The sequence below is a fragment of the Paramormyrops kingsleyae genome, chromosome 7, assembly GCF_048594095.1.
Source record: "Paramormyrops kingsleyae isolate MSU_618 chromosome 7, PKINGS_0.4, whole genome shotgun sequence".
NCBI lineage: Eukaryota > Metazoa > Chordata > Actinopteri > Osteoglossiformes > Mormyridae > Paramormyrops > Paramormyrops kingsleyae.
The window spans coordinates 19,383,091-19,407,855 of NC_132803.1; the positions used below are offsets into that span (position 1 = coordinate 19,383,091).

General features: G+C 41.2%; 1 protein-coding gene across 4 annotated transcripts in view; it reads left to right on the forward strand.

Annotated features, from left to right (window-relative positions):
* Positions 1 to 10,240: 10,240 nt before the first annotated feature.
* Positions 10,241 to 24,765, forward strand: part of LOC111849928 (ras-GEF domain-containing family member 1B) — a 66,186-nt gene continuing 51,661 nt past the window's right edge. For all 4 annotated transcript variants that reach the window (XM_023823245.2, XM_023823248.2, XM_023823250.2 and 1 more), the window contains exon 1: positions 10,241 to 10,633. In XM_023823245.2, coding sequence (XP_023679013.1) covers positions 10,565 to 10,633 — 69 coding nt within the window. In that variant the 5' untranslated portion in view covers positions 10,241 to 10,564. The remainder of the gene's footprint in view (positions 10,634 to 24,765) is intronic.

Below are 24,765 nucleotides of genomic sequence, written 5' to 3' on the forward strand. Positions count from 1 at the left end.
AATCCCAAGATTCATCACGGCTTTGGTCCGCGATGAATCTTGGGATAGGGTGGGCTGTGAAGGATCCACCCAAACCATCCTTCAAACACCGGGAAACAAAGGACGCATTTGTGGGCCGCATCTGGAAGAGCCTTCAAATTTGGACAGCCTATTGGTATTGGAAGGGCTGGTCAATCTAATCTCAAGATCATAGACATTACCAAGTGGTGTAGTGGTCAAAAATACGTGCTTATGGTGAAGCTCCACATGTGACAGAATGTATGAGGCACAAAACTGGACAAAAGCCGTGTGAAAATAGCAAGAGGGAATGTATGTATGCGAGAGATGTTGAAAATGCGTATGAGCGAACAAATTAGCATGCGAGCAAACTAACATACGTGAAAGATTATGAAAGTGAATGAGAGAGACCAAGTTATTATTGTGAGTGTGAGAAATGTTGAAAGTGTGCGCAAGTGAACAATTGAACATGCGAGAGATGTTGAAGATGCCCGTGAGCAAACTAACATACACTAAAGATAATTATTGAAGATCAAAGTGAGCAAGAGAGTTCGAGTTATTGTGTGCAAGAGAGTATAAGTTTCATGGAATGCCATAGTAGTTCTGTAGTTCACAATGTAGTTTACCATACAGTGGGCCATTCCATGCTGACATTAATTCTGACATAAATCATATGTTAAATGCCATGGTAGATATGTTATAGAACGCCATCAGGGTCAAAACCCTCTGAATCAACATGTCAAATTTGTACATCTTAAGATGTTAAAAATTAACATGTTAACATGTACATTTTTGACATTTTAAGATGTACAAATTTTGGTGCTACCACTTCATTACTTTCTATGGGGAAATTGTACATACAATCATTAAAAGAAAGTAGGGCTGGGACAATTATTCGACGTTTTTGACGATGTCATTATAAAAATTACCCCCCTCGTGTCAGACTCTGGCCAGGACCTCGGCTCTCCATATCCATGAGGGGGAGAGGTCACTTGCGCAGGGGTCGGTTCCCGCCCGCCCTGCACCCTGGCTCGCCCTCAGTTCCTGTGGCTGGGGCTCGAGGGGGACCTGCAGGTCCTTCGGCTCTTACTCGGCATTCATCTGTGGTTCCCCGGACTCCTGCTCGGTGGTTGCCTCTGGGTCCTCCTCCGATGACTCTTCGGCTTGGCCTCTGTCGACTCATCAGTCGTCTTCGGGTTCCCCTGCTTCGACTCGTCGGTCACCTACGCCTGGGCCGGCTGTGGCTGCCCCTTCGCCTGCTTGGGTTCCCTTGGGCTCCTGCTGTTCCCTCCTCCCCTCCACCAGTATCCCCTTCGTCTTCCTCCTCATCTCCTCTGGTGCCCCCCTCGTCTTCCTCCTTGCCTCCTTCACCTGTGCCTCTGTCTGCCTCCTCGCCCCCTTCATCATCCCCTCCTGCTCCTGCCTCACCGTTGTCAAGGGTCCCTTCGGCTCCAACCCTGCGCTTACCTGCTGCCCCTGCGACTTCCACCTTTCGCCCGCTGGGGTTCCCTTGGGCTCCCTGTTTCCCCCCATCCTCTGCCTTCCTGCCTCCTGTTTTTGTGCCCCCTGTGTCTGCTCCTCGTCCTTCCGTTCCTTCGTTTGATCCTGGTCCTCTTGTTCCTCCTGTTGGTGTTCCCCCAGTGTCTCCTTTCTTGGTGCCCCTGTGCCTGACTGCGTTCCCGCTGGTTTGTCAGTGGTTGTCCTGCTTCTTGTCCCTGTGTCTGTTCTGTGTGTCCGTTCTGTGTGTCCGTTCTGTTTCCCTTTTGGGAGGGGGGGGGGATGTAATGTCATGCTCCGTTCGCCCTGCCCTCTCGTCGAACATGCCCCCTCGTTAACCTCGTGTGGATTCCCCATGTTCACCAGCTGTTTCCTGTTGTTGTTGTTAGTTCAGTGCATTTCAGTCCGCGTTCGAGTACGTTTCTCTAGTCCTGTCATTATTGTTGCATGTGTTTTGGAGTGATTCCCTGTAAATAAACCCCTTTCTGTTCGTATTCATGGCTGATTTTGCCTGTTTCCTTGTTGGATTCATAACACCTGTGGCATGGTTTTCATTTACAATACAATGTTATTCCACTAATAACCTGGCTAGTTGTTTCACTGCTGGCACTATATCAATTATTGAGTGAATTCCGATATAGATTTATCTAATATCACTGGTGCCAGCAGTGCTGCACTATTTTGTAAGGCATGCTCTGGCCAATCATGTAGCACTTCTCTCATAAATATTAATGAGGCATCTCCTACCACCCTGCAAAAAGGAAAGTTTGCATGAGGCAACATGGCTGTGTCTACCAGCAGAGCTCTGGAGCATCTGGAGAAACACGGGGCAGAAAAGGCTCGCACTCAGTCTTCCAAAGTTTGGGAATACTTCACTCAATACGGCAGCAATGGAGCATTACCATATTCCACACCACATCAAGGATATGATCACCAACTACTTTGAAGGATTCAAGTTGCACTTCCAGACTGGCTATTTCACAACCCAGTGGCAGGATCTGGAAAAGGGCATCATAACAGCTGTACCATCTCCCCTATCTTGTTTATCATAGGGATGCACCTGCTCATAACAGCTGCAATAAAACACGTGAATATGTAGGCATAGGTGTTGCCTACCGCTATTTCACATACTAAGCATTCCCTTATTTCTTTGTCCTTTTCTTTCTTTTTTGTGAAGCGTATTAAAATCATTTGGATTGCAGTTTTATGACTGTATTATTATTATATTATTATTATTATCATGACATTCTCATCACTATACAGTCAGCTCCTTTAGCTCTACAAATATTTTTTAAATAATTCACTTATACACTCCACCTGAGGGAGGCCACATTCGAAGAGGGCTTCTTGTTTGACGACAGTAGTTCAGGTATGGTACTGACCTACTGTGTGTGTGTGTGTGTGTGTTTGAGAGAGAGCATAGCCCACACTGCTTCCTCCCACCCTCTTGTGCAGTTACTGGAAGTCACTGGCACAATAACATGGGAACAGGGCCCATCGCTCCCTTCCAGTACAGCATCGATCAGCCACGCACACACACACACGCACACACACACACACACACAAAACAGCGACAACAAACGCTAACTTACCAGGCAGTTGCAGCTGAGTAGCTATGTCCTCCCAACTTTTCTCCCTGTTATTCTGGTCATGATACGTGGGCAAGGTCACGTCAAAAATGCTTGTATGTGTCTGCCACAGCTCACCGAGCCGAGTCTCCATGTGCTGCATCCACACCACACGCTGTGCCGCCATGCTCGTACTTCAGTTCTGTATTCGCACGTGTGCAGTGAGGACAACCCACTCAGGTTGAAGTGAGTCGGCTCGTGGCTTTGCTTCCACAGTGCGATATCCCCACGACCAAAATTTGAAGCAGGTTTGATTTTCTCATGATCATCTGATTGTCGGTCGGGACCTCCAGGAGTGAAAAATCGGCTCAAAATGGGCCGAAAATCACACAGTATATGTCCAGCTTAACTTACACGACATTGGTGAAGACACATGCAGTCACAATGCATGCATCACAAGACAATGAAGGTCACAAATTAACCAAAATCGTGTTGTTGACTGTGAGATGGAAGCATATAACCTGTAATTATATGGGAAGAACTAGCAATGCTACAATGCATTTCCCTGATTAGCCACCCCAGCCTCTGAACACACTGCCTGCCCCCCTGCTCCCCCCACACACATCTGAACTGTCAGCTGACCTCATTTATACTCATTGCACATCAGTCTATATGCTGCTATAGTGCTACACGCACAAAGCACACCAATGTTACAGGTACTGAATACTGTATTAAAATGCTACTGACTGTATGTGCATAAAATACACACACAATTACACTGCATTATGTTTATATTTCTGCTCCACTGTGGTTGCTGAGGCAACATTTGCACAACACTTGGATTTTAAAATGTCCTCTGTACTTAATTGCATATTCTTCTTTAGAGTCTTTATTACAGTTATTTTTATGTTTCTCTCGATTTGTATGTGCCTTTATTATTGTAAACTGTATAAACTGGAACCACGTCGTCTCTTCTCACTGTATACGTGTATATAGCTGAGATGACAATAAAGTTTACTTTGACTTTGACTTGATACTGTCATTAATTTACAGGCTTTAGATTATTCTGGGGCAGCATCACCATCAAACATATTTATATTATTCTTCAGGTGGAACTACAACTCAGAATAAATGTATTGTGGACTAGTCTATTCCAACCACTCCAACATTTAATTTCTGGAATGTTCTGAAACATTTATTAGAAAGTAATATTAAAATATTACTGTAGTGAGTCTGTGTAAATCGTGCAGCAGCAACATTTAATGGTATATTACAGAGGTTAAACCTGTTAGTCTTTAATAATCCTCCAGTTACTGCAATGTGTGGGCAGACTAGAACATTCAGGGAATATTAATGGGGCTGTAAAGTTCCGTTTCGGGGTGGGGGGTGGGGGTTGTCGGGAGAGCGGAGTTTTGTTTGTTAGGTTCAGACATCAGTGTAAGATGTGGGTTTGAACTTAAGTTTAACTGCCATGTTTTTGTTTAAGAAACTGTGTAGATGCTACTTTGTCGTACCAAGAATTTTAGTCGGTTAATAAAAGTATCACTTAGCCTTTTTGGTTTTCTGCATGATAGATGGAGACAATATTTTCATGGAAAAGGAGAAGGGATAGAAAAAGACAAAGCAGGGATAGATTAGATTTCATCAATCAAATGAAGATCAAATAAGTCTTTCTACGCATGCTGTGACACGCTTCAGGCAATTACTGTAACGTGTAGCAAGACTATACACAAATATACACAAAAAATGGAAACCAGTGCACATGAAATACTCAGCTTTTTGCTGGTCTAATGCCTTAAATAACTATTAATATACTTATAAATAGCTGATTTTGCTTAAATTGCACTCATTTTTTCAAGCTGAAGACATTATATCTGAAAGATTTTGTTTGCCAGATGTTTGGAAAATGCATTACAAAATCTTATTAAAGCACATAGACTTTACTATCAGAAGAATGTATGCTTTATATCTGAAAGAGGTGTCATTGTATTTAAATTAGTCTTCTAAGATGATGAAACATGTAATTATTACTGGAGATTCTCATTGAAGCTGATTTGTTTCTTTATTACATGCTGTACTGCGCATATTTTTTTGTAATCCTGAACGCAGATTTTTAAAATGATATCAATTATTTATATGCAGAGTAATGAATACCATTATTATGGAAATATATTATAATACTCAATGACATAAAGACTTTGCATACATGGCAGAATATTCTGTATGCTTTGTATTAATCATTAAAATAGGACCAGCATTGCTGAGGGCAGTATGCTTGCTTGGTAGGTAGTATCCTTACCTTGCATCATTGTCCTTTTTCTGTATGAGCTGAGTGCAATATTCCCCCTCTCATGTGTAGGTTTACTTTAATTTTTTGCTCTTTAAATTGGCATTTGTGTGAGTCCCTTGTGATGCACAACCATCCCACCTTGAATGCTCTCCTGTCTTGTTCTCTATGCTGCCTGCGACAGGTACGAGGCCTCTAAACCATGTTATGCATAAACATTTGGAAGATGGATGGGAAATTATCCTTTTCATATTAAATTTGAAAAAGTGTTATTCTAAGCCAAATGTAGTATACTCAACACTTCATGCATGTCTCTAAACATTACTGTTATACGTTGTGTTATGCCTGATCGAGTCATTTCTGATTGCATTTTCGTCCAAAGTCCATAATAAACAATATACACTGACCAAGAGATTCCTGAAAGCGGACATAGTGGGCAGGTGTATCGCTTGGTGTAACAGGTATAGTAAGGTATAATAAGACACTGTTCATATCTAACTTGTAATACAGTATGCGTACAGTAAAGTACATGTATTGGACAGCTACAATAAGCAAACACGACACAAATACAGTACCTGTACTGTGCTATTTCTTTACATACTACGTCCAAATTGACTTGCATTTGGTGGTCCTGGTCCCAAATGTGAACGCAAGTCAAAACAAGTCAAAGCGAGTTTTATTGTCATCACCAGAATTCAGAGAGAAGGTCCGGATCCTCAGGGTACACATAGTGCAAATAAGACAAATCAGGCTGGACAGCGCAATATACGGGCAATAGGCAATATGGCAGTACAATTAGCTACCATAAATACACAGAGACACATTAAATGCAGTTTAAATGGTATTACATTCAGATTAAACCTAAAGGGGAAAGCTCTGTATGCCTGACAGCTACCGAGGCTTCATATAATAATTCATCAGATAATTCCTGCCTCCATAATCCAGTGGCATTTTATATTTACTAGGGACGTCCAAAGCTGAATTTTGAAGAGAAGGCATATTAGAGACTGATCTTTTTTGTATTAGCTGGTATCTAGTTGTTTTGCTTTGTCTCGAAAAAGAAAGAGGTGAAGCACGTCATTGTCCTGCTGCACTGAAAGGATCCTTCCGGAAGATCATACAGCAGGGGAGAATGGTGATGGGCTAATTATCTTCAGTCTTCTTAGACGTGTCACATTTCTCAAAGCATCTCTTTAAGGAATTCAAAGCACATGATAAAAAATAATGAAAGAAATGATAAGAAATGGTTTTAATGAGCATGTGCAGCAAACACATCCTCTGGTCATTACTTCTCGTCTCATGAACAGTAATTATCCAGCCTTTGGTATGAATACAGCCCTGACAAGCCCAGCAGTTCTGTCTGACTTACTAGGAAAAATTATATACAAGTGAATTTTGTCAAATACTATGAATGGAAAAGGTACATCTGTAATGTAAATTAAATTATTTAATGACAGAAGGACATTTGTTTTTGGCACAGCTGTCTTGGACATGTCGTCCTCGCTGTATCATGGAGCATATGTCCTGTACCTCTGCCTGTTTCACAGCCTTTTCAAATCCATTATTTAAGGCTGTGCATTGAAGCGTTTAACCTGGTGATTCTGACAAACTGGCCACACTTATGCCAAACCATTTTACTTCAATCAATGTTAATTTTGCACAGTATTTTTATTAATGATATTTCAACAGAATGATTTCTGATATGTTGTTGGTAAAATGTAGTGAATAATATGATCAAACTAAATTTGATGTTGGTGGTTCTACTTTGTTTTAAAAAGAGGAGAGCAGGGATGAAAATTATGAGCTCTGCTCTTAGAACAATTTCAGACCTATTTCTTTACATTACGACTTTACTGTCATTATTTTTATATTCAAAACAAATAGAGGCAAAAGGTATCATTTTAGGTAACTGGTTTTAAAACGGTCATGTGATACAAATAAAAGTTAGTATTATTACTGTTATTAGAATACTCATTCATAGCCTCCACGTATGCTAGGCTAGCCATGAGAATTAGATGAAGAGCAGGAAATGTGACTTGTGCTAAAGCAGCTTTCCAGGGCTGCTTAACCAAAGCAGAGCTCAGAGAATTAGGGCAGCTTGGCCATCAGACTAAGCTCTTTGGATATTATGGTTAGCAGAACCTCTGAGGTGATGGTTCTTCAGGGTACCAGCAGGCATGTGACACACTAAAGACCATGCAGATGTGCAGCTCTGTGGATTAGGACTCTGTGCCTATAATCACCAGCTCAAATCCTGTGGTTGGCTGAGTGATGTCATCATTGGGTCCTTGAGCAAGACCTTTAACCCCAATTGCTCCAGGCACTGGGTGACCCTGCTTCCTGAATTGTATGTCACTTTGGATAAAAGCATCTGTTAATTATATGATATACCATACTGTGAAGCATCTTGTAGCCTTCAGTCGTGAGCAATAATTACTTATGCATACAGTGTACTGTACTGTGTGGGGTAAAGTTGCAGGTTGAGACAGGGTAAACCAGCCTTTGTTTCAGCAGAGTGTTTTGATACTGTCAGTTATTTGGAGGGCCTGTTCTTATAGTACTTCATAGGTTTCTTGTTTTCGCTTTTTGCTAACCCTCCTGGAATTTTAAACCGTGCAGGACATCATGTAGATATCTCTCTGCAGTATCAGGCAAGACTTTTGTTTTGACTTAAAGTGTCAACGTGGGTGGGATGAGGGGGGGGGGGGGGGGGGTCAGATATTCTTCACAATAAAACCGGGAAGATGAGAAGATCTAAAGTTCCCACCTGGAGGGACATATGGCGAGCCTTGAGGAGCGCAAATCTGAACCTAACGAATCGGAGGACGACAAGTATGAAGTCGTCAGGATGTTACGGATGACTGTCTTGGGATGAATAATTCATTCCTGACACTGTTAGCAGCGCAACCAACTTTCCATCATCTTATGTCTAGCATTGCCAGTATTCAATTAGCACGTCAGGGTTGCGGCATGGAAACACTGGTATCCTGCACCCCAATGTAAATAATGAGAGGGGAGCAGCAGGTGGAACAGCAGGCAGGTCTGACATCAGAGGGCTGTATTCACACCAAACTGCACAGGCCCTGCTCTCAAATTAAAGACTCTCTCAACAGCAGTTCACCCACCCACTGTGAAGAGAAGTGTTCAGGTGAAGCAAGGGCTTTATGTCTCAGCAAAGGGTGCCAGACCTTTCCTTGCACAGCGAATCAAATAGCTTTTAACAAATGTGATTCCATGGTTCTATATATGTGTGTGTGTATATATATCAATATATATAAAATATAAATGATATAGATATAGATATGATTCTGTCTCTGCTCTTGTTCTCTCTCTACCCCAGAGTCAAGGGTGCAATCTTGACAGAGACTATTATTTTAGTCGATATCACACCACTTATTGTATTATTGAAAAGTACACAAGAGAGGAGGAAATACTCTATGGACTGGCACGGTTTTATCAGAAAGCATAGATTGACACACTAATCCCTCAAGCCCAGGCACATGAATAAAACAGATGATTTTCTTATTCATGGTAGACACCATTTTTAGCAGAGCCTGTTAATCCATGTGAATACAATGCTGGTCTCATGCCAGAGGCTATGGGGTCTCGGGGGACAGACAGGGAAAGGTGACCAACGACTGAAGCAGTGTTTATCGTTGCTGATAAAATGAAGGCAAGGCCCACAGTAGAGCTGGTTTTAGGTTTTTTGGAATTATTAAAATGCAGCTGACCTGAGGCACTGTTACTGTCTGAAGAGAGGATTGAATGCCGAGGATGTATGTGCGTTTGTGTGTGTATGTTGATTTTGTGTGTGTTCAGAAAGGTGAAACAGGATCCAGCTTTGGTTCTGAACCGAGGCTGTGAAAGATCTGCAGGAGCTTTGCTGAGGATAGACTCGCTTCTTGTAAAGTAAGGTGACAACCGGCACAACCCCCCCCCCCCCCATCCCCCAGCCCTTATGGGATGAATTATGAAGGTAATATTCCCTCAATAGCATTAGGTGCAGGATTATAGCCAACACTGAAATCTGGTTTACTATTTAACTGCTTTAAGAGGCAGTATGTGGCTTCTTGAGTGCATCAAGGGTAACATAAAAATTATATGCTTCATGAAAGGACAAGCCTGCTTTATTGCTACTTGGCTTTTATTGAAATTATCATGTGCATAATGCAGAAACCATTCTGGCTGCTGTACTACATCCTTTATTTACACATTTGTGTCTTGCAGCAGCATTCAGTATACAACTACTGATTAAATATTTGCAGTTTGCTGGTAATGAATACCACTGCAATTTAATACTATTTTGGTGGCAGCTGAGAGTATGCCAGTTTGGAATACAGAGCATTTACAACAAATATTATATTATCATTACTATAAAACTGCCAAAAATCTCTGCTCCATGAGTAGAGTAGAGCTGAATCTGTGATGCCAAAGAAACTGCCATTAATTAACATGAATTGGTAAAATCTGTCGTATATTTGTGATATTTTTTATATATTTAACATTTTCTTACTCAAATAATTACTTCTGTTTTGTCTGTGAATTGTGTGCAGGGTTTCTATGCCAGCAGGGAAATATCCGAAAAAAAAGTTTATATTAACGTATATTTTTTCAGATATCTAATGTTAAACACACCATGAAACTGGTTACAGCAAAAACCAAAGGAAAAAAAATGGCAAAAAACTTGAAATTGGCGAGCACCACAACTGAGCACAAGTGAGCATTTTACATTTGCTTCAAAACTGTCCTGAATTATATATTAAAACACACTTGTGGTTGGCAGCAGAGAAATGTACACCAGGTCATCATAGCACTAAATCCAGATTACATGTGGTCTCTGCATCATTTTAAAGAAATTGGATGCATCCATCCTGTGTTGCTTATCCAGACTCCCCCTCAATGGGCCCCGTCTGCCTTCTCGCTGTCTCATAACGGTCACATTCAGAAGGAAAGGCAGGGAGCAGATATGAAAGCATGTGGATAGTTCCTGTGATTTGCACTTACTGGGCATTTTGCTGCAGTATTAGGAGCTGCTGAAAAAGACCCCAAAAAGTTATCTCAGGTTTAGGGAGAGAAGGGCTGAGAGGAATCGCCGTGGAGATAAAGTTTCTCAGGACATCCGTGCTGAGACGAGGAGTCCCCCTCGTACCAACATAAGAACCAGACCTCTGTTGTGTCGAAAGTGCTGTAAGGAACATCCCCGCAACTTTTTCATATGGCAAAGTTTCTCGTCGAGCTGCTGGGATGCGCTCTGCCAGACAAAGGCAGAGATTCGAGGTTTGAGGTACGTTGGCTTTCTTTCCAAGTACATATCATCTTTCCCTGGAGCACGGTACTGACAAGCGCCTGTTTGCTCTTTGCAGTGCGAATGGTCATGGGCTTTCCGTGGCAGCTACTGCCCATACTCATAGTTAATCATTCAGCTTGACATGGCTGCTCAGACATGCTCCTTCGTCCTTGCAACCCATGTCTGCAGCTGAAAGTAATTTGTAAGCTTTCTTTTCCCACTGCAAACAGTTCCTCAATTTACATTTAGGACATCAGTAGTGACACACCGTGATCAGAAAAGTTGTTTATTGTGTTAAGTTGATATACTTCAACTAGCTGATAGGCTAATGTGCTCTTGTTCCTTGCCATGCATCAGGTATGTAATGATTTCATCTGAACCTCCGTGGTTCAATGAACATGTGGATCAATGTGTCTTATTTTTTTAGTAACAGGAAATATTCTCAAAGCTTTTGCTGTGTGTTTCAAGTTTCATTCCCAGGGTTAAACTGAAGACTTACTATTAATAAACAAAATGTTGCAAAGTGCGTATTGACTATGCCGGTAACACAAAAGGTTTAAACACATTAAAACATATGTAAAGTTTTCTTTCAGTTTAAATTCTTAATTTTAATATTTTAATAATTCTAAATATTTTGAAGATCACTTTGAAATGCATGAAATGGATCAATGCAAAATGCTTAAATTATGATAACTGTCATTGATACCATCCATCCATTTTTCAACTGCTTGTGTTGCGCAGGGTCCTATAATATTTGAGGTGTTGATTTGTTAGGTGTAAAGCCCTTTCAATACTGGTCAACTCACTGGTTCTACAGTTTCCGTCTTTGTTTACACCATATTGGACATAGACATGGGATTGATCTGTAGGAAAATCCCCATCTTTCTACCAATAATGACTTTTTAAAACTAAATAATAAATACACACACTGGAGTTTTACTGTTTAGTGTCAGTCAGAATAAGCTGACCTTGATTTAGTTTTATAAATCCTCTCATCAGCAAATTGGTTACCAGATAAGCTGTCATGCCATTATGGCATTATCTGAGAGAGAGAGAGAGAGAGAGAGGGGGGGGGGGCTAAATGGGGTACCAGCCAGTGGATGTCTGACATGAGACACCTCCTTTCTGTCAATGTAACCTGTAGGCTCAACGTGCCACCTTGCAGGTCCAGATAAGACAAGCATCGGGATGAGCAGTTTCCGATTGGTCTTGTAAGATTCACTCATACCCCGAGTGTGCGTGCTAACAACATCACTGCAGCTGAAATGCTGAGGTTCTTTTTCAGCAGGAGTGTTGTGATCCCAGCATAAAGGCCAGGAAGAACAGAAGCAGATGGATATACTGTAGGCATCTGAAGGAAATGCAGATGATATAGAACAGAGCAATATATTTGCTAGATAGACTCCTGTTACAATTTTTCTATTTTATTTCCATTGCATTTGGCACAGTTGACAACCTTGTTTTCTCTTGTGCAATTCATTGGATAACTGCAGAAAGAACTTCCGCTGAAATATACTTGATGTAAAATTGCTTTTAAAGAACATGTGCCTTTATTTTCAGGATATTAAACAAAACACATGTGGCCACCTGACTGTGTCTGCCCCCACAGCGTAGTTTCATCTTGTAGTGTTATATAGATGTAACCAACAGGCAATGAAAACCTACCTCCATTAAAAAAGGTTTGATTATATCAGTTAATAACTTCTAAATGATGTCACATTTTAAATGCATCTTTTACCATCCGCTTAGATAGTTATTATATTTATAGCAAAACAGTAAATGAAACCTGCTGCAGCTGACCCAGGTCGGATTATTAGGGTTTATATTGGGTCAGCTGGGTGGCTCGCAAAGGCTCTTAGGAGTCCAGGCATCTTCCCAGGAACCACGGTATCATATAAATGGTTAGTCATGGTTTTTACTTCCTTTCATTTAATGTGGCCTCAACCAGAGGGGCTCTAAAGGAGGGGAAGTTAGGATGATTCCATATGCCCCTGAGTAACAGGGGTCGTATAAAATTTGGAACATTATTGGATTGGGCTGGATTGGGGGTCCAATATGATATACTTTCATAGGGCCTAAAATCTCTACCAGTGCCCCTGAAATGACTTGAAATAACTTTATGTTGTCATTTTGTCATTGTTTTTGGTTTCACCCCTCGAGCCTCAAGCCTTTGGCCTTCTGTCATGGCAGACTGCTGTCTTGATACCCCATGTTTACCTTTTTTCATTCTGAAATTGAGTTACTACATCTACTCATCCATTCATTCATCTTCTAGCTGCTTTTGGAACAGACACAATTCTGTGTTACTCTAGTGGGCTTCAACTAACTGTCCAAATTATTGTCATGCCGACGTGTATATCTGCAATCTGTAGGTTGACAGACATTTTTCCAAACTTTCCAGAATCTGAAATCTGTAGATTAGTGTTCATTTAAAAATGGATGACCTCCATTCTAATAAGGTAGAGTGATCATGAACCACATGGGGAAGGAAAGACAATACCCTTAATCTGAAGCTAAATTCGGTCACATCTGTGAGCTTTGGAAATCCCCAGCAGTTATATTAGGCCAAGCAAAGACATTGTAATTCCAGTCTGTATAAAGTCATTTGGCACTTTGAATCACTGTAAAATAAAGCATTCACCTGTGTCTATTTCTTAAATGTATCTTATGCCCCCTTCTTTGTTCCTTGACTGTGTTGAAAACATATATATTTTTATCTACTTTGTATTGTTTCTTGCAGCCTCATATTTACACAAGATATCATATCCATTTGAAGATAGTTGCAAATGCTCACTCATCTCCCACCAAATTATTGCCAATCAACAATAATAAGTTTAATCTGATTGTGAGTGTGCAAAATTTGTTGGAAGAATGAAACAACTTTTGCACTGGACTAGAAAAAAGTGTGAAAGGACTCAAGAAAAGTTCATCTACAGCTGGAGCTCAGGTTATCAATGATGCCAAGCTTAGCTTTACATTTCACACCTCATAGGAGGATGGTTGACCCTGCATGACTCTGAAACCATCACACCTCCATAATGTTCAGTATCCCAGGATAACTACATTTCCCAGACCCTTGCAGAGTAGCCTCAGATCACTTAGAATGCTCATCAATTTTCACTTTCCCGGACTCCTACATTGCCCTATATACTATCTAGATTTTTATTCTAACACAATCTGATATTGACTTAGAACAACTGCAAGTATAAGAGTTAACCATCATTTGTGTCCCAAACACATGACTGATATATACTAGCCCTAATGTTAGCAAATTCCTTATGCTAATGACTTATGGTAAGTTCATGGAAATCTTATTGTCTTAGTGCCCCCGTGACAACATGCATGTCCAAGCCCCCCCTCCCCATGGCCCCCCTAAATACATATGCTGCTTGGGTCTGTAATAAATGTGTTGTTATTATTATTACTATTATTATTATTTACATTTACTGGGAACAGGTGAACCACAAATGAAAGCAAGTAATTGACGGACTCTTAATATGGGTGTGCTGGGTGATGCAAGTTTACGACAAATAAAAATTATCCAGCTGGTGGAACAAAGAGTCTAAACAAGAAATCAGAGTGAGTTACACATTTGTAAAAACTGTAAAAACAGCACTGCAATACTGACTGAAGCACTTCTCAAGGTAAAGCTCGACTTCTTATTAGGCGTTTGATTTTAATATATTGCTTGATGTATCTATTTTTGTCCAGCCCCTGTAAGTATGGTAAAGACAGGAAGACTAGGTGTAACATAAACACATTTGACAGATGTCTGCATTGGCTGGGAAAAATGTTGACATCACAAACAAATATACATAGCATACAATGTAACATCAGCATTTTTATACTTACTTCTCTGACAGGCAGTTTTGTGCAGTATATTGATGTGGTGTTTTACTCTTCACATGCTTGTCTTCGTTAATAGGATAACATAGCATAGCATGCTGCTTCAGTATTTGGGATGACTACACCATTCAAATTTGTGACACACTGTGGCAGTACTGTACTGTTTTATCAGCCAGGCTGGTTATTTTTTGTTTCAGTTCCTTGGTCAGGAATTGACATTTATTTCCTTCTACTTATAGAATCACACTACTTATAAATCACACTGTCTATAAATCATTTATAAACAGGCTGAGTGTCATTCTGTCCTCAGTACATCTTTCTAAGAGGCATTGTGACTCAATGTCTGCTGCCAGACAAAACTACATTATGAATTATCACAGTGTATCCATACATACAGTACAGTTTTTCATGAAAGCATTCCAGATATCAGAGTAAATTTGTGAAAATGGTGTATATTACTGACATTTTCTCTACTGTATGAAAGGACTTAATTTTTTAGGACTCTTAGTATTCTTTGATTGCATGAATCCATCCATCCATCCATCCATCCATTCAACCATCCATTCATCCATCCATCTTCCAACCACTTGCCTTGGTCTGTAGACATAATTTGACAATAGACCACACTTACTGGAGCACAGCACTTCTAAATCAAGTGTACCCATTGTTTCAGAAAAACGTGTAAAAATGTGTAATCAATCACAGCCAGAGCTGCCATCGCTTACTGCTAACTAAACAGATTCTGCCTTCAAGGCAAAATATGGCCTTACTGTGGGTGGCAGTGCGGCCTCACATCTCCAGGGCTGGAGGTTCTGATCCCACCTCCACACCATGTGTGGGATTTGTTTGTTCTCTCCGTGTTGCACAGCTTTCCTCCTGCAATCTGAAGACCTACAGTTAGGTTAAATTTTGTCTTTAAATTGCCAAATGAGTATTTGTGTGAATGCCATAGGATGGCCTGGAATCCTGTCCAGTGTGTACCCTGTACCCTGGAATCCCATCCAGTGTGTACCCTGTACCCTGGAATCCCGTCCAGTGTGTACCCTGTACCCTGGCATCCTGTCCAGTGTGTACCCTGTACCCTGGCATCCTGTCCAGTGTGTACCCTGGCATCCTGTCCAGTGTGTACCCTGTACCCTGGCATCCCGTCCAGTGTGTACCCTGTACCCTGGCATCCCGTCCAGTGTGTACCCTGTACCCTGGCATCCTGTCCAGGGTGTACCCTGTACCCTGGCATTGTTCTCTGTACTACCTGCTATAGACTCCAGTTCCCTAGAGTGACCCTGTCCAGAGCAGTTAGAAGAATGAATTTCCTTGCAGGCTACCAGATGAAAAACACTAACAGCTCTGTTATCAGTGCTGCATTTTTTATATATGCCTCCTTCAAAGTTTTATGGTCAGCTGCCTTCCTAGGTATTTGCACAGCAGGATCTCCAGTCTCCCCAACGTTGCTGTAGGACTCAGCTCCAGATGCAGGGATGCCACAGGTCATCACTGCATGACATGGTGTTCATGTTTTTAAGTGACTATAAATCCATCATATACTCATTTTGATTGGTGGATGATGTGAGAAATGTGTCCTCTGCTCCTGTTTTGTTTCACACAGTTTGGTTACGGCAGGGCATTATGGGAAGGATGAGACGGTCCACATAGTGCCTCCAACAAACAAAATGACTTTATTAAACTCAACCCCCCCCCCCCCCCCTAAACCAAAGGAGCACAAGCGGTCAAAACAAAACAGGATAAACTAAGGCAGAGGGCAACTCAGGAACAACCATAGACAAGTAGCAAACACAACAAGGGGCAGGTGTGGGCTGTTGCAAACAAGAGACTAGACTAGGGCCAATGAGGAGCAGGTGAGGTCAATGAACAGATACAGAAGGTGCAAACACCAAGGAAAACTAAACTGAACATACGACAAACAGGGAACAGGGAGCAAAAACAAAGAACTGTCTGAAATACATGGCAAGAAAACATGAAAACACAAAATATTAAATTAACTAGTTGCCTCTGGTCTGACACAAACCCACAGAAAAAGAACAATCAGGACCACATAACCCTTTAAGCCACACAGCAGCCAGCAGAACAGGCAAACACTAAGGCCTCGTCCACACGGACTATGGAAACGAACGCCCTCTGATCGCCATACGCGTTTTTCCTGCGTTTTGTAGCTGCGTTCGATTGGCGTTTCACTGGCATTCGCCTGACGCTGTTTAACACCAGCCTGACACCCAATCTGTAATTTTGTGTATTTACCTGTGGGGGCAGTAATTACTCTTAAGGTTTCTAATGTATATTTCGAAATTTAAACAAGATGACGAAATCACATTGTAAAGTTCTAGTTTTACATTTTAAAATTACTTTCAAAACGTGCATAATTTGCGTCTTTCATTTTCAGTTTTTTTGTGATTTTGTTTCGGGTTCAGTGTGTGTGTTTCAGTCGCCGTTTTCTGAGTATGTTGCACCGGTAATAAGTAGCCAAAGTTATGCTGTACTCTCAAATCCATCCGTAATTGTTGAGGCATTGGAGAGAAGCGGGGTTTATTAATTGCTTAAATTTGGGGGGGATCAGCTGCAGTGTGTAAACTAATTTTTAAGCTAGAGGTCCAAGATGCATTTATGTAAATTTTATTTACTTCCACACATCCATCAATCTCCCCACTGCTTATCCTGATCGGGGTTGCAAGGCTTTATGATAATTACAGCCTTAATTGCTGACACTATAATTATTTATATCGCATGATTTTATGCTGAAATATTTCTACAGCTTTTGTAATTTCGTATTAACTGCAGTTGAAACCTATGAGTAAAGACAATTGAAAAGAGAAAGCAGATACGGCGCATCAGTTAAATGAGTTTTTCCTTATAGATGTCCAAATTTCCAGTTGCCTACTGAGCTTTTTAAATTGGTATTTTAAGCGAAAATATTAGCACCAGTTGATCCGTCGGTTTGGGTTACTCGTAATATCGGTATTGTACCAGCAGCTGATTAACTCACTGCTGGTACAATACCGATATTACAAGTATCACATTTTCCGTAAAATGTGGTTTCTCGCAGTTGCCGTACAGAATCGTGGGACATATTCGGTCCTCCGGAATGCCAACTGAACGCCATGTAAACACAATAACGTCATTTTCTTCGCGTTCGTAAGGATTTTGACGCCAAGAAAACGTTGCATGCAGCGTTTATTTGACGCCACCTGAATGCTTAGCCGGCCGAACGCCGGTGCTGAACGCCTGTGTGGTCGCTTTGATTTGCTCCAATGAGCAGAAAAACGGTCGCTGTTCATTCGGCGCTCACCTGGTGCCACGAACGCCTGAAAAACGCCTGGTACAGATGTCCGTGTGAACGAGGCCTAAGAGTTAAGGACACGGGATGGTCAGCGACATCTGCTGGCCAAAGAAGGAACATGCCAATGGGGACAGGATCCAAACTCTTAATCCTGGTGGAGCGATGTGACATTGCACCATACCAACCACCTTTTAAAATATAAAAAACAGATACATTGTGTGTTATTTTTGTAGTGTAGAAGTAAAAGTAATCAAATTAGCCAAGAACAATGCAGTTTATAGTGAGAAAAGAAATAGCGGTGTGATGTGTAATGTAAGGTATTTGACCTGCGTGAAGTTGGATGTTTCAGATTTCAACCAAACTGGTCTCAATCATATGTGCCATGTTTGTGCCGGATTGTGCTGTTAAAAATTTTTACCGGTTACCTCCAGTGTTATGCCGAGAACTGCATGCACCTCGTAAAATATTGTTTTTTGTAGGATAAATTTCTGATTATAGCTGTCAAGTTATATATTGCCTGTGTTTAATGCAAAAATATGCACAGATAATGAGTCGGCGACAGTAGGAGTCATCAAATGCTCCACCTTCTGTTAAGATGAGAAACGCGAGCCTGAGCACTATACGGCGATCATGTAAAGGCATAAACTAAGAGGTATAACTCAAAAAAATAACAGTACAGACAATTTTTAAACAGCACAAACTATTGACACCAGTTTAGAGGCAAATGGGGGGCCTATACATAATATATACAGATAAACATATGTATACGACTTGTATCTAGTAAGTCAAGTAGTGAACAATTGCTTCAAATAGAAACTGGATTGCCAACAGAGAATTGCATTTATTTAGCAGATGCTTCTGTCCAAAACACACAAAAGTGAATCAGAGGAAAGGGTCAGGCAGCATCCTTGGGGATATTGGGCTTAAGGGTCTTACTGAAGGGTTCAACAGTGGCATCACTTTGGAACATATGGCATTTGAGTCGTAATTCACAGAGCAATACACCATCCAACTGTAAGATTAAGTATTATTTAATAAAACTACATCATACACCATTTATTCAGAGAGAATCCGCAAAATGCTTCTCATTCATAACATTTCTGCTCATTGGGTCTCAAATTAAATAGGCTTGAGCTAATGATAAAATTTTGCTTTTACAAAACATTATGCTAAACAAACCACCACAAAGAAATTAGACAAAAACAAACCCATGTACACATGGCTCACACACACAACAACCATCTCCCACTACACCATCTGACCCTCTGTAATGGCCTAACAAACTAATTAGTCCAATTAGGGTCAGCTGGGTTTCATTAACACTGGTCTCTGTGGGAATCTGGCTGGTGATCAGTTGCTATGGGAACAGCAATGCCCATATTCAGGATGAACTGTTTTGTCTAATGCCTGCTAAGTCACAAGCAACCTTTCTAAATTGTTTGTGAAAGATGTTTATTCTTATTGATAAAAGATACATATTTATTAATTTCCATACATGGTAATATATTTCTTCTGTCTTTCAAGCTATTTTTTGTTCCACTCTTCATGATGGTGCAAGATACATTATTAAATGAGAATGTATAGTGCTCTTTGGGTTATGATGGCTCAATGGGTAACATTGCTACCAAACACATCCAGGGTTTGGGGTTCAATTGTTATCACTGCTGTATGTGTAGGTGAAGGAGTATGTACTGTGATGGACAAGCCTTCCACCCAGGGTGTTCCCCCATGCTTCCTGGCATAGGCTCCAGGCTTTCCACAACCTAGCCATCCATTCATTTATTTGTTTTCTGAAACTGTTTGTCCTATTCGGGGTGATGGGGGGGGGGGGGGGGTGTCTGGAGTCTATGGGAACAAGGCAGGGAACAAACCAGGATGGGGTGCCAACCCATTGCAAGGCAGACTCACACACCATTCACTCACACATGCACACCTACGGGCAAATTGGTAACTCCAATTAGCCTCAGCATGTTTTGGTACTGTGGGGGAAACTGGAATACCTGTGCCTGTACTACGAAGCGGGGTTACTGGCTTATCGGGGTATCGGATTTAAGGTACCACAGTTTAAATGGACTTCATATTCGTTCACTTACATTTTGCCCAGACTACCTTAAATCCGAGAAGTTACCCCGATAAGCCAGTAACCCCGCTTTGTAGTACAGGCCACTGGAGGAAACCCCACAACAACACAGGGAAAACATGCAAACTCCAAACAAATGAAACCCTTATGGAGGCTTGAATCCAGGTCCCAGAGGTGTGAGGCAGCAGTGCTAACCACTGTGCCACCCAAATCTATTGCATAAGTGGTTTGCACACACCTGCTTTTAATGCATTTGTCTCTTTCACAGACACACGGCCAAACTGCTGCTGCTAAGCGTTTATTGGAGCATAGTGTCAGACCCTCCTCCTCCTCCTCCACCTCCTCCTCTCATTCTTAGCTCCAACTTTCTCATTTTCACACAGTTTCTTTCAGACTCGCGCAACACAGGGATAAGCTCCAACATCGCTCTCACAAACTCCGAGTCCTTTTGCACAATGTCCAAAGTCCTTATCCGCAACATTTACACGCTCCGGACCGACCGGGACCTTCTCACAGTACCGCACCACAGGCAGACCCAGCGTACGCTCACACTCCATCAGGTAACCAACACGCTCAGCTCCGCACTCAGCTCCGCGCTCGGCTCCGTGCTCGGCACCGTCAGCCATCACCCTCATAGCACGGGGCTATTCCGACAAACCCCACTCATAAGCACACAATTCACTGCTGAAACTTCATTTCACTCTCCAAACTAGTCAAAATAAAATAAATAATTAAAATTTAAAAAATGTAATTAAAAAAATAAATAATAATAATAAAATCACCCCTCTCCCAACATATGCAAATAATTAACCTGGCTCCACCCCAACCCCACCCCCCAGTCAACTCTTGACCCGTAACCTTTTGACCTTTAGGTCATAAATCTTTTTGAAAGAAGCGGCATTATCCATCTCTCTCACGTGCAAAAGGCCTTCTACTGACTTACACATGTACAGTATATAACAGCAACAGCAAGACTTGGTCACCAAGACCAGTCAAGCATATATCAAAATATGAATCGGTGAACATAGAATCAACACACACGATCCCCAGGAAGAGGTTTGGAAAGATGAAATCAATTTTTCACTATGGAGAACTATGGTAATACACCACAATGTTATTCTTATTTACCACATTCTGCTGAGCTCAGTTTCTAGGAAGCCTTTCATAAACAAACAAGTACATAGCATGTTGTGTCAGAGAATGTCACAGAAAATACTTTTAACGAACTAAATGCCACTCTTAAGCAATTAAACCCTGGAAAACTATTTTAAAATGTATGGTTGCGCATCTGGAAAAGTCTAAATTCCCTCAGGGTGTCGAAGACCATCATAAAAAATTGTTAATGCCTTCAAGGCAGGATTTTCTTGTGATTTTATACGCAACTCTGGGCTAATAGAGTGAGACTAAATATGATACTAGTGTTTCCCAGCATTGCTGTGGGGACTGTACACCAATGCTTGACTGATTTTTCCCATGCTCCATAAATGAAGCCAAGGGATTTACAAAGTCAGAGGAAATTAATTCTTTTGTCTTACAACAGATGAATTTCTACTGGAAGTGCAAAAAACCAACAGGGGTACAGAAATGATACCTCTACGACAAACACTGAAACCTTTTTTGAGCTCAGATCTGCCACAATGTTAGCGTTCCAACTGAAGTCGTGTGAGGTATAAACATTATTTTCTCTTGGATGCTTCTGCTGCAAATTAGCAGTGTTCAAGGGCTTGGGCTATTTTGACAGGTTTTCTTTCTTCTTGCCTGAGAAGAAAAATATTATTGTACTCGTGGAATACATTTGCATGAAATTGACTCCAAAAGACAAGTCGAGGGCACGACACAGAAAACTAAAAGGGTTTATCTGTATGGTTGCCTGTAGGCAATTCATTACAAGCCTCTCAATGGATGGATAACGAATGTGGCCATTCAAAGATCGTGATTAAAACCTTTTGACAAAAAAAAAAACTTTGCAAAATCAGTCAAAAATAGATAACAATAATATTGTCACGTTCGGCGGGTGACGTGCAGGTAAGCGAGCGGGTAAGGAGGAGCAGAAAGTCGGAATGACGGGGAAACGGGGTTTAATGGTAGGGAAGGTAGACATCTACAAACACGTTGACACGCAGACGTGGACTAATATACAGAGGACAAGCAGAGTTCAACGAGCAACAGGTGGAAACGATCAGGTAAAAACATGAGGTAACGAGGTGGGCGTGGTACACAGAAGGATCGGACGGAGCAGGGCGAGACAAAAATAATGTACAAAAAAATAATAATGATGAAATTATTGATCTTCTACTTATCCAGTATTGCGAGAGCACCAAGCATATCCCAGTCAGCACAGGGCGCCCTGGAAGATTCACAGACACACTCTATGACTGATTTTCTAATGCCCAGTCACCTAACTACATGTCTTTGGCTCACACAACATGGAGAGAACAAGCAAACTCCACATATCCATTTGCCACCCCAAAATGGAGGTTTGGGGCAGTGGTATCTCTCATAATCCCACCACAATTACTGGTCTTATTATCTCATATTATTTTTTAAAATTACTGGATTTATTGCATTGCATATTATTCTTCATTTTCTTTCATTTTCAGGTAATACTGCATTTACAGAAATAATATCTCATTTTTTCTTACAGTTAAAGCTAACATTTTCTCAGAAACATAATCAACCACTGTGTTCTTGCATTGTAAAAACAAAAGCAAACAGCTCAGAGCGGACAGCCTGGAGTACTCTGGATACTCTGGAGTATCTGAACTGCATGTATCCAAAAAAAATCCATGTGTATAAGGAGAATACACAATACAGTAATATAACTATGTGTACTGTACCTGTCAAATGTTCCACAAAAGTAGCACTGCAACCGCAAGAGAATAAGTGTGTTCTGTATATTTTGGCAGTGTGGTAAAACACTGTATTGGTGCTGGCAAAAAAACATTACAGTAACCAATAACACTACTAATACTTCTAATACTAATGACTAATACTCCTCCACAAACAGTGGCTTGTAGTACAGATCACAGTAAACACAAAAGGAATCATTCTAATTTGAAATAATCTATCATCCTGGCAACATTTCCCTATGTAAAACTGTAAAACTGATGTTTGTTTAAACAATTTCAACAGGTCGTAAATCAACAACGACCTGTGCCTCATATCTCTAACTGTATATGCACCTTTCATCTATATCTTAAGGCCCAGGCACTGAAATCATGTAGAATGTTTCCCAGCCCTGTCCTTGGGGACCCCAGACAGTCTGCATTATTGCTGCCTCTTCGCTTCCACAAGCACAAATGTTACTTGACTTAGGCTAAGTGGAATGAAAGGAATATGAGAAGGAATCAAATGTCAACCCAGATTCCTTGATATACTTTTCATATACCTTGAATCTCACTCTAAGCAACTTGTTGTTAATGTTCTGTGCAGAAAAAAACGACTGCAACTTGCACCAAAGCCGAATACAAGTGTTAGCGGCCACAGCAGGGTTCATCACCACGGCGAATTCTGACATTTTGATCAAAATGCTATTTCTGTATGTTACTTTTTTTTTTGTAAAACTAAAGATTCTTGCCACGGACACATTTGTCCTTGTAGGGACAGGTTGATGATCCGTGGTGATGGCAGATTGATCAGCGATTTACCCATCAACATGTTTTTTCACATCTGAACATAGCGTATGATCATGAGGGGGTCATAAAACAATGAAAATATGCCGTTTGCATTTGCAACCAACCCCTCCGCAAAGCTCTTAGCAGAATACTACACGTGGACCAGGGGTGTGAAGCCCTAGCTAGCTAGTTAGCATGGATCTACAGTAGAATGCAACAAACTAAAACTATAAATGACATAACGTGATATAGTAAAACAATTAATAACTGGTAATGCATGTTAGCATTAATTTAAGTACAACGTGCCAATTGACAACTTTACCTGTTACTTGCCAGAATAGTCGCCTATATAACGCTTATAAAGCAGTGGTGTGTGAGCAGAGGTACGTTAGCCGAATGGCAGCAGGCAGAACGCGGCGCGTTACACTGGAGTTAAACTGCATTATTTACAGGCACTTTTAACACCAACACTGCTGCCCATTAAGTCTTAGTAAAGTTGAAATGACTCTTTCTGCAGTATAATAAGGCAACACTGTGTCAGGGCCAACACCCATACATCCCTGCCCATCATGGCTTTTCCCCGCTTGGCCAGCAGGTGCTGCTGACCATCATGTTCCCTTCTCTGTCTTCCTGCTAGTCCCTAATGTATTTTCCATGTTTCCCAGCCCACTGCATGTAGTGCAGACTGTTAACCCTATGGTCAGGGGTTCAAGACTGGCAGATACCAGCCTTATCTGTTATTTGTATGTATTGGTTTTTCTGTTCCCCCTGTGTGTATTACTTTCTATTTGTTTCTCTGTCATCGGTTTGCCCTTCTTGTGTTCTGTCGTGGTTTTTGTTTTGTACCTTATCATTCCGTGTTGATTTGCTTTGCATTGTAATACTAATGTCTGGTTTGTCTCTTAGTTCTGATGTCTGAAAAGCTCTCTAGTTCTGTTAATTAGCCCCACCTGTTGCTCATTGTCCTGTGGTTTCATTGATTGGTTGTTTGGGTATGGTTCTCGCTTCTCCTGTTTCATTTCTTGTTAGCCTTGTGCGTATTTAATTACCTGCTCCTGCTCTCTTCTCCAGTCAGTCATTGCATGTTGATCAGTGAAGGTTAGTCTGTGTTACTCTGCCCAGTTGCTTTGTCCTGCTCCTTTGTATTATTCTTTGGTGTCTTTAAGTTAATTCTTTCCCCCATTTGCCTTTTGATCCCTTGTGCTTCCTTTCATGTTGTGCTTTCCCTGGTGTTTTCAGCTTGTTTAATAAACCCCTTTGTCTGGAGCTGTAAGTGGATCATCACCTTTCTCCATCC